Here is a 9,879-nt window from a genome sequence, read left to right as displayed (position 1 = left end):
CCCCCCCCCCCCCCCCCCCCCCCCCCCCCCCCCCCCCCCCCCCCCGCTGCCCCTCCAAAACCCTGGGTCGTGCCTTGCCCCTTGACCTCACCCATGACCCTCAGGACTCTGTGAGTCTTCTCTATGACTTTGTTCATGGACGCCTCATCTGTGGAGACGGGCAGGGACCTGTGATTCTCTCCCCACGGGGAGAGGCCCGCGGGTCCAGAGAGGGCTGTGGACTCAGGGGGCGCTGAGGGGCCCAGCTGGGAAGCCACAGGCTGCCCCACTCGGGGTGTGGTGGCCCCTGTTGCCCGGCCTGTCTCTGGATGTCTGAGCTTACCTAAGGCAAAGGCCGGGAAGCTCCAGGAGGCCCCACAGCCCTTCCACAGAACCTCCACTCGGCTGCAGAGTTGAGCCAGGCGGCCCGACAAGTCACGGGCTGAGAGGTGGCAGAGGACACAGGCCTGGGCAGTGGCCAGGAAAACCCCACCTAACGCCAGCATCCACATGAGGCCTGCTGGCGAGTGGCGGACGGGGGCCGGCCCCACTGAGGCTGCGAAGGCCTCCGAATGCTACGATCCTGGTTCCAACTCTTTGCCTGGAGATTCTAGCGTGTTCCAGAACAGTTGGGGATTCTAGAACATTCTGGAACGGTGCCACTGTGCCATCTCTAGCTGGGGCAAAGGTGGGGCCCAAGGAACTGACGGCCAGAAGGAGACTGGGGCAGAGAAAGCAGGGCTTCTTCTGCAAAGGGGACAGCACCCCCCAACCTGGCCCTCAGCAGCCTTGACAAGTTTGAGGTTCCACAAAGCAATTTTATTTTTCTTCTTGTAAATCATGACCAGCCATAAATAATGAGTGAGTGACTCCCCCAGTGAAGAAGTTGTGCATGAGTATCCCATTCCTCGGGGACCCAGAAATCCCACCCCTTCCCCTCTCCTCCCCCCACTCTCCCCACCTCTTCTGTTCATCTCCCCTCTGCCCTGGGCAGCCTCGGGCCTTCCCAGCCGTCTCCTAGCAACGTGGCCATGGTTGCCTTAGCCACCGAGAGTTCTATACTGGGCTCCCAGGCCCGGCTGGGCCCACTGACTTCTCTTACCTTTCGTCAGGAAGATCCTAGTGACTCAAACCTCAACGGGCTCCTCCTGCCTACGTGGTGATGTGAACATACACGCACCCCCCTTCTGATGAAACTACTAATTCTCAGTCTACTCACACCGTACCACAGACATACGGTGCCAAAAGAGTTGCTGGGCAACCCCAAACAGGCCTGGACACGCAGGGACCGCAGAAAGACCGGCACACACATACTGTCTCCGCCAATGCAGACGGCAGAGACCCAGCGTCGGTCAGACACACTGTGAATGTGAACGAAGTAAGGCCAAGCCCCGAGAAGATGCTACCCCCTTCCCTGTGGCCAACTCCATCAATATGGGGCCCTTGAAAACACGTGGCTCTCTAGAGTACAGGGCTCCAGCCCCACAGTAAATGAGGATTCTCCTAGCTCCCTTATGCCAACCTAGGGTAGGGTGTAGCTTTTCTGTCTCCCTCACTAGGTGACCTGAGACACAGCAAAGAATCCCCCTTCCCATATTCCAGAATGTTCTGGCCTCTCTTTGGTCAGGCCAGGCCAGGCCCATCCAGTGGCAGGAGAAGCCACGGTCCAGGAGACCACATCGCAGCAATCCAAAGTCTTTCTCCCACACTTCAGTGTCCCTCCAGGGTCCTGCTAGGCCTAGCCTGGGCAGAGAGGTGTCCCTACTTTTCTAGAACGTTGAATACTGAGCTCCAACAAGGAGACGCCAGAGGCCGCCAGCCTCAGGCCGCAGCAAGCCTGGGAACCTTCCCCACCCCTCCCAGGATTAGCACCAGTCCAGACCCATCATGTGGCTTGTGAGCCCTCAGCAGGCTCAGACTTGGGAATTGCTGCCCACACCTGGGCTCCAGTCAGGAGCAGTGGGGCCCCTGACTCTCACAGCTCCAGAGGCAGAGCTACGAAGAGGCTTCAGGGGGGCCTTCATTCCCTTTGCTGTCCATCCTCTCACCCCACCCCAGTCAGATGGGAGGGCCGCGGGCTCAGTGCCGCACGAAGCGCAGAGATCGCGAATTGAGCAGGTCTTCGGGGTCAGGGAAGACGGAGTCTAGACGGAAGCCGTGCTCCAGAGCCACCCGCAGCACCTCCTCCAGGAAGCCTGGCGTGCCCACCACCTCCCGGAGCTCTCCAGGCCCCCCAGTCCACAGAGGCTGCAGCCCCAGTCTCCTATACTCCACCTCGGGGAGTTCTGCGGGACAGGGAGCCCACTCCAGACGAAAGTGTGGGCCTCCCTCTGCCCTGTCCTCACTGGCCACCCCAAAGCGGGCCCGCATGGCACCCAGGCACTCGGGGTCGGTGCAGAAGATGTTGGCTCGGAAGGTATCCACTTGCACAGAGCTCAGCTCATAGTGGTGTGGGCCCTGGCGAGCAGAGAAATGCACCAGGCGGGGGCTGGCATCTACATCTGCGTGGAGCAGGGCGGCCGTGGGTACAGGGGCCCCCCGAGAGGCCTCCAGTTCCCGCAGGGCATCCAGGAGGGGCTGGATCTGGTAAAAGTCAGCCTCTGCCCTGAGAAGTGCTGTCTCCCCATACCCGCGGGGCAGGTCCAGGCGGCCCAGCCGCAGGAAATTGAGGATGTGCCGGAAGGCCTTGCCATCTCTGTCAATGAAGTAGTGGCCGCCTCCCTGCGGGTTGAGGTTGGGGGCTATGGGGGTGCCGGCCCTAAACATGGCCCCCAGCATGGAGTCTGGGAAGCGAGTCAGGGTCTCCAAAGTGGTGGAATATAGTGTGCCCCCCACATTCAGGGTCACAGGGCCCCCAAAAGAGGGGGGCGAAGAGGGCACAGGAGGAGGCGAAATTTTGGGAAGTACAGGAGACACCGAAAGAGAAGAAAAGGCAGAACTCCCTGGGTGTGGGCAGAATTGGGTCATAAAGTTCAGACTGTGTCTGGGTTGGATGCACAGGCTGGAGCACAAGGCAGTAAGATCTGGGGCTCACCCCAGCTACCTGGGTAGTGGGGGACGGTTTCCGGGCACAGACACGGCCAAGAGCTTGAGAGAACGGTTGAAAAGCACAGAAGCCAGGCAGGGAGGGAAGGGAGATTTCGGTCCAGACGCATTCGATTCTGGGCGGAGGGTCAGCGATTCCTCTCTGAGGTCTTCAGACAGCGGGTTTCCGGAATCCAACCAGCAGATGACGGCGGCGAGCACAGGCCGACCCTTGGAAGGACCCCGCTTCCGAGTTCTCGGGTAGATCGCTGTCGCCGCGGGCGAGTCCACGCAGGGCCCCGGGGGCCAGTCGCAGGCCTGGCCTGGCTCCGGCGCGGGTCTCGGGAGACGGAGGCGGGGCTGACGCGAGCGGGCGGCGCAGGTGCCGCCCTGTCCACCGGGGAGCGGGGATGCGCGCTCAGCGGCAGCCGGGAGCGCCGGAGGACTCTGATGGAAGCAGCCGGGAGTCTCGGGGCCCGGGCGCCGCCGCCTCCCCGGGTGTCGCCGCAGCCGCCGCAGTTCCTCTCCGCCCCCAGGAAGTGGCCTAAGGGCAGCGGCCGGGGGGCCCTTTAAGGGACAGCCCCGCCCCCTGGCGCCCCGCCCCCCCGCCCCCGCGGGGCTCGCGCGGCCGGGGTTGAGGTGGGAGCCGAGAGTCTGGAACCGGAGAGACGGGGCGGACGGGCCGGACGGGCGGACGCGGGCGGGGGTAGGGTCCGGAGGGTGACTCAGGCGCGTCAATGCGGATGTGGCCGCGACTGCCCCGCAGGCCCCCAGGTGTGCCCGACCTCACGTCTGCAGCTCGGCGCGTGGCCCGAGGCCCGGCCGTCCCGGGCTCGGGGGCGGTGCCCTCCCGGTCGCTTCCGTCGGGAATTCCCGAGGGGGCGGGTGCTGAGCCGCCGCATTCCGGGGATGCCTCCGGGCCGAGGTGACCGGAGCCAGCCTCCCCGTCCCGGCGCCAGCTGCCCCCTGCGGGAGGCCGGCGCCCCAGCCCACGCGGGCGGCCTCTTCCCGGCCGGACGCGTCTGGCCACGTCGCCCGAGCCCGAGAGCCCCGCCCCAGAGTCGCCAGGCGCTAGGGCCCCGGCCGACGCGTCCACCTCGCTGTCCCGGAGCGGCCCCTCGCGTGACTCGAGCTCGCAAACCCCCACCGCTCCCGCCGCCCGGCCCGGCCCGGCCCGAGGGTGGCGCCCTGCAGAGGAACCACGATGGGAAGCGCACAGCACAGAGGCTTTAATGGCCCAGGGGCCGGCGGCGGTGGGGGGAGAGGGGGGCCGGGGGGGGGCGGGACCGCGGAGGTCTGGGATCAAAGCGTGTGGAGGTCGTGACTGCGCCGGCTCAGCTTCTCCGGGTCGTCCGACGCCATGAGCGAGAAGTCGCGGAAGATGTCCAGATACGTCTCGTCTCCTGAGGGGGGAGGGAGGCAGGGCTGGGCGGGCGCCCGGCGGGCCGGGCCGGAGCGCGCTGGCTCGCCCGTTCTTCGCGGGGTTCCGAGGACGTGCGCCCTCACATGCGCCCAGTGCATGTTTGTGGAATAAGTAATGGAATTAATCAATGCAGCCGGGCGCCACCGGGCAGGTCCGCAGGGGCCAGAAGCCCAGAAGTACAGTGTGGGGCGGGGCGGGGCGGGGCGGGAGGAACTTTACCTGCCTGGCCCTGGGCCGCTTCGACCTCTCTCATCTTTGCCAAGCGTAGCCTGAAGGGGAAGGAATTAAGGCCCGAATGACTTTCTCTTGACTGCCCCCACCCCAACCCCCCATCCTCTGAGCTGGGGTGGTTAAATTCACCTGCTCCCCCGGGGTCCAGTGCTTAAAGACGCCCAAGAGCCACGAAGCCCCTCACTCGGGACGAACTCACCATCCGTGGACCCTACTCGCCCCCCTTCCTACTCCACGCCCCAGTCTGCACTCGGAACAGCCCTTCTCCGGCCAGGTCCCAGAGCAGGCCCGCTGCTCCCCAAGCTCCGCCCACACGCGGGTCCCGGCGTTGGCTCCGCCCCAGGTGGGTAGGGCAAGCGCTAGCCCCGCCCCCGGGCATCCTCACAGGGTGACGATGTCAGCGTTGGTCGTTTCCATGGCGATCGTCAGAGGGTCTTTGCCTTCAGAGTCCCGAGCTCCCAGATCGGCCCCCCGTTTCAGGAACAAGCAGGCCAGCCTGAAAAGGATAGCCAGGTTCAGCCGGCCACTCACCCCATCCGCGCCCTTCTTTCCCGCAGCCATCCTCCCTGCCCGCCCCTACCCTACCCCGTGTGGCCCAGAATGGTTGCATGGTGGAGCGGCCCCCGGCCGTGGTTGTCCGCTTGGTTCACGTTCGCCCCGTTCTGGAGGAGAAACTCACAGGCCAGAAGAGAATTCTGCACGGAGGAGTTGAGAACGGGAGAGAAAGTGGCATCTTTAGAAGCAGACCAGAGATGTTTTAGGATGGGGTCAGTCCAGGGGCTGGGATATGGCTGTGTCACGCTCCGCTCTAGCTCTTCAGCTGTATTCTCACGTTAGGCCCACAGTACAACCTCATGAGGTGTGTTATCCCTATTTTACAGATGAGCAAACTGAGGCACACAGGTTCACAACCGTGAGTGGTGAGAGCTTGGATTCAAACCCAGGCCGTCTGCTTCCAAATCATACACACCCTTAGCAACAGTCTCTCTCGGGTATCATTTCTAACAGGGTGGGAGGAGGGGTAAGAGCTGGGCCCCAAGTCAGAGTAGGGATCAGAGGGAAGGAGCCTAAGGGTGGGGTGGGGAAGTCAGCAAGACTCACAGCAGCTGTGGCCTGGATCAGCGGAGTGGCATTCTCCTGACCGCCGTTGACCCAGTTGACATCGGCTCCGTGGGCGAGGGCATCGGCCATGGTGGGGAGGGATGGAGGGTGCCCAGCAGCTCGAAACAGCAGGGCCCCAGGGTGGAGGCTGCCCAGGTCATCGGAGCGGGGTTCTGGTGGAGGGAATCGGCTGTGAGTCTGGTACGAAATCCTCAGCACAGTCCCCAGATGCTCTAATGGGCTAGGTCATTCCTCCGTTGCGGGGAGGCCTTCGGGACTCCGGGGACCGCAGCGGGAGGTGGAGGTGTGGGTGTGTGTGCAGGGCCCCTAGGGCATGGGGCATGGTCAGCATCATTCAACTCTTCCTGTTCAACTACCTGGACTGCCTAGAACGTCACAAGTGAGCCGACACTCAGCCTCAGCGACCCGGTTCCCTGGGCTCCAGCCAAGCTCACACCCTCCCAGGCCTCTGGGGTGGCGAGCTCCTTCTCACTCCCGACCTTTCTCATGCTGTTGAGACCCTCCCCGCCTATCCCCAGCCCTACACTCCCTCCCATTCTTCACTTAACCCCTGAAACTCTTGCCTTGTAAAAAATAACAGTGCTGGTGTGGTTCGCGCCCCCCCCCCCCCCCCCCCACCCTGGCAAGGGGAAGGCTGGGGCCTCGTGCTCTGTGCCTCCCCACTGGGCCTGGCAGAGTGCTGGGCACGCAGCCGGGCTCCGTGAATGTCCGAGCAATGCTATACCTGGCCTGGCTCTGAGGCTCCCTGGCTGGGGCCTGACGGAAGGCTTGGGGGGCAGAGGAGGCTGCCCCCTGGGGGGGCCCCGGCCACCTCTTCGCCCTCGAGTCTCAGGAAGCTTGGTCAGGAACTTCTTCTCCACGTATTTGGCATGAATCCAGGCCTCCTTCTCCTGCCTGGCAGAGTATGGCAGGGAAGAGGGGGACCGTCTTCCCTCCTCCGGTCTCAGACCCTCTTCCTTCCCCACAAGTAGGCAGCCTCTGCACCTCTACCCCAACCTCACCGGGAGCAGCTGGGCCCTGGCTTCTTCACGGCCATGGCCTCCACGCGGGCCTCATAGATCTGGTTGATGACGACATTCCCCAGCTCACACATAAGCTTCGGGCGGCCCAGGCAGGGACAGACAGGTGGGAGGCAAGTGAGGGTCTGAGCCCTCGGGGCCCTGCAGCTCTGGACTCACCCCCCTTCCCCCGCTTCTCATCGCGGCACCCCAAGTCACCTTCACCAGTTCCGGCTCCCACGAGTCAAGGGTCAGAGACCGGACTTTGGAGAAGTGAACCCCGAGGCTCCTGGCGGGCCAGAATGGGAGTCAGGCCCTCCGTGAGGCAGCAGATGGGTGAGCGTGGTGGCCATGGGCCGCGAGGCCTGGCTCTGCTCACCGTTCCCTCGTCCCCTTCTCCTACAGTTCAGCTTTCGGGCCTCATCCTCTCCAGCCACCTCCCTTCTCTGGCCCTGCCGTTTCCCTCGGGGTGGAGGGCCTCCCCCCACTCTGCTCTTCCTGGGCTCCCCCGCCCTCAAGAGCCCAGACCCCACACCTCCAGTCAAGCCCAGACTCCTCTGGCCGGACCAGGACATGGTGCCCAGTGCCAGCCAGGGCAGGGTGGGAGGGAGGAGCCTGTGCGATGGGCTCGAGCCGGCCCCTCCGCCTCCCCTGGCGGGAAGGAGCGGGGCCCCTGGGCAAGTGGCGGGCCGCAGGGAGTGACCTGTGGATGCCGGAGCACTGGATGCAGAGGGTGACGCCCAGGTTGATGCTGGCCCACTCCGGGGCTGGCTCCCGGCAGTCACAGCACTGTGCGTTGCCGTCCACGCCCTGCACCTGGGCTACCACGTGCCCCGCTCCTCCGGGCTCCCTGCCCCGGGCCATCCCGCCACAGCCCAGGGTAGCCGAGGAGCTCGTGGCCGGGTATCCGGAGCCCTGGGGGCGACAGAGGAAGACAGGGAGTGGCCATGAGGCCTGGGGAAGGGTGCCTCCCCTCCCTGGGCCGCCTGGCCCTGCACCCTCCTCAAGCAGGCACCTGGCCGGGCCCCCGGGGGCTGTCATCGAGGCGAGCCTGGCTGAAGGCCGTGGCGATGCTGCTCTGTACGGCGCTGACCCACAGCTGGAGGAGGCGCTCCGAGTCAGCCTGCAGGAGGCAGGACCTGGGCGGGAGCAGGGAGCAGGGCTGGGGTGGGGGGTCTGCGGCCTGGGGAGCCACGGGGCAGGGTAGGCGGGCTGACATGCTGTTCAACTGGTACCAATTGAAACGCCAGTTGAAGAGAGATTTGACAACAACTGGTCCGATCTTTCTAATATCCCCCATCGCCCTCTCCCCTCCCTCCAGGACACCCCGTAATACTGCCCCTCCCCCAATCCAGCCACAGAAGGGATAATGCCTGGTGCTACATGGGGGCGTCCAAGATGCCTTTGTGGTCGGCCCTGCCTTCCCGTTGGTAAAGATTCAGACACGTCGTCGGATGTCTGCACTCACTTGCTGGGGGACACGACCTCAAAGCAAAACCGCCTCTCTAAGTCTGGGCAGAGCTTCACTGTGCAGAGGCGAAGGTCATCCACCACCACGGTCACGGGGTCCTGGAGAGGGAAGGTGGCGAGGGGCAGCCATCCACCCGCTTGCAGCAAGGGCTGAGTGTCCCTGGGCCCCGGCATCTGGGACCCGGCCTGCCTACCTTGTACTTCTTCTGATACACCAGTTGGTTGCTCTGAATAGTGAACCAGCGTCTGGAGGAGGCAGAAACAGAGGTGTGGACATGGGTGGCATCGGGATGGGCTTGGGACAGGGACAGCGGAGAGGCTGTGCCCTCTGCCCCATAAGGATGGTGCTGAGAGAGCCGGGCTGACCCTCCCATCCTGTCCGGAGGGCACAGGGTTGTGTGGGGCCAGGACACGGAAGGCGGGGCTACTCACACCTTGGACAACCCAGATTGGATCCTTTGTGAAGACAACTTTCCAGCAGATGGCAGTAAAATGCTTTTTCCAAGAAAATTAGTCTCCTGCTATAATTTTTTTAAGTTTTGTTTTGTTTTGTTTTTTCCTAAAGTAATCGCTACACCCACGTGGGGCTCAAACCCACAACCCGGAGATCAAGAGTCCCAGGTTCCACCGACGGGGCCAGCCAGACGCCCCGAGTCTCTTGCCACAATTTTTTTGACAGATGGAAGTATCTTACGGAAGGGGCTCAGTTTTCCGATTTGTGCAAATATCCCCTATGGGAAGGAGCAGAGTCAGAGCAGATGACTCCCCTGCTCCACCCCTGCAATGGCTCCTAAGTCCCTACGGAAGCCTGGAAGCCGACAAGGCCCTCTCGTGCGTGGGGCACAGCCCCGTTGGCTCCAACTTCATCTCCCCCTGCGTCCTCCTCCTTCCCTCTGTCCACACCCATGTGCCCCTCTCTGTCCCTCTGACCCTCCGGGCTTTGGCGCTGGCTCTTCCTCCTGCCTAGAACATTCTCCCCCCAGATGTCCTTCAAGTCTTCACTCAGAAGGCATCACCTTCTCATGAAGCCTGCCCCGATCACCCTATCTAGAACTGCAGCTCCTCCCCAGCTCTCTGCACCCCTGCTTTCTCTTGTTTCTCCTGCATCACTCTCCCCTTCCAACATAACAGAATTTACTGGGCGTCTTTGCGGATGGGATGTAAGTTCTCTGGAGGCAGCGGATTTTGTCTATTTTTCTCACTGCTTAGCACACTGTCACCACTCAAAACACATTGACCTGAGCGGGTTTGGGCGATTGGGGTCCCCTCCCCTCACCTGCTCCAGGTCTTAAATGCGTTGCTGGCCCGCTTGAAGAGATGGCCTTCCATGACCAGCCCACCAGGCCCCTCCTTCAGGCTTGGCTCTGGCTCTTCCCCACCGAGCTCCTGGGGGCACAAGAGGGTCAAAAGACAGCTGAAGCGGGCAGAGGCCAAGGCGCCAGGCCGCTCGGCATCCTGAGGCCCTCCCTCACCTTCTGCTTCAGCAGCACGTGTCTCTGCTCCATGTCCCTCCTCTCGCGCGCCGAATTCAGGACCAGCTGGTGCAACTGGGTATCGGAGGGGGCATTTCAAATGTCCCCCAGCCTCCCCCAACCAGGCCAGGCCAGACATCCCAGAGCCCCCTCCCCCCCC

At 63.5% G+C, this 9,879-nt stretch overlaps 3 protein-coding genes across 3 annotated transcripts in view; all 3 read right to left on the bottom strand.

Moving 5' to 3' along the window:
* The window catches only part of TMEM95 (transmembrane protein 95), a 1,736-nt gene extending 1,245 nt beyond the window's left edge, over nt 1-491 (bottom strand). Inside the window, exons 1-2 of the mRNA XM_044921623.1 lie at nt 323-491; nt 92-148 (exon numbers count right to left, since the gene is read on the bottom strand). Of these exons, the coding sequence (XP_044777558.1) occupies nt 92-148; nt 323-491 (226 nt within the window). The remainder of the gene's footprint in view (nt 1-91; nt 149-322) is intronic.
* A 190-nt stretch (nt 492-681) lies between these two features.
* Nucleotides 682-2,953, bottom strand: KCTD11 (potassium channel tetramerization domain containing 11). Its single transcript, XM_021694699.2, has one exon. The coding sequence runs from the start codon at nt 2,944-2,946 to the stop codon at nt 2,059-2,061; it is 888 nt and encodes a 295-aa protein (XP_021550374.1). The 5' UTR covers nt 2,947-2,953; the 3' UTR covers nt 682-2,058.
* A 1,292-nt stretch (nt 2,954-4,245) lies between these two features.
* Nucleotides 4,246-9,879, bottom strand: part of ACAP1 (ArfGAP with coiled-coil, ankyrin repeat and PH domains 1) — a 12,269-nt gene continuing 6,635 nt past the window's right edge. The window contains exons 9-22 of the mRNA XM_021694488.2: nt 9,720-9,794; nt 9,524-9,633; nt 8,442-8,493; nt 8,246-8,346; nt 7,793-7,916; nt 7,481-7,692; nt 6,997-7,066; nt 6,781-6,875; nt 6,504-6,673; nt 5,759-5,931; nt 5,243-5,352; nt 5,043-5,153; nt 4,646-4,695; nt 4,246-4,406 (exon numbers count right to left, since the gene is read on the bottom strand). Coding sequence (XP_021550163.1) covers nt 4,306-4,406; nt 4,646-4,695; nt 5,043-5,153; nt 5,243-5,352; nt 5,759-5,931; nt 6,504-6,673; nt 6,781-6,875; nt 6,997-7,066; nt 7,481-7,692; nt 7,793-7,916; nt 8,246-8,346; nt 8,442-8,493; nt 9,524-9,633; nt 9,720-9,794 — 1,554 coding nt within the window. The 3' untranslated portion in view covers nt 4,246-4,305. The remainder of the gene's footprint in view (nt 4,407-4,645; nt 4,696-5,042; nt 5,154-5,242; nt 5,353-5,758; nt 5,932-6,503; nt 6,674-6,780; nt 6,876-6,996; nt 7,067-7,480; nt 7,693-7,792; nt 7,917-8,245; nt 8,347-8,441; nt 8,494-9,523; nt 9,634-9,719; nt 9,795-9,879) is intronic.

The sequence above is a fragment of the Neomonachus schauinslandi genome, chromosome 15 (genome assembly GCF_002201575.2).
Source record: "Neomonachus schauinslandi chromosome 15, ASM220157v2, whole genome shotgun sequence".
In the NCBI taxonomy this organism is placed as follows: domain Eukaryota; kingdom Metazoa; phylum Chordata; class Mammalia; order Carnivora; family Phocidae; genus Neomonachus; species Neomonachus schauinslandi.
The sequence above is the reverse complement of the archived record's forward strand: the minus strand, read 5'-3'. Positions and strand labels throughout refer to the sequence as shown.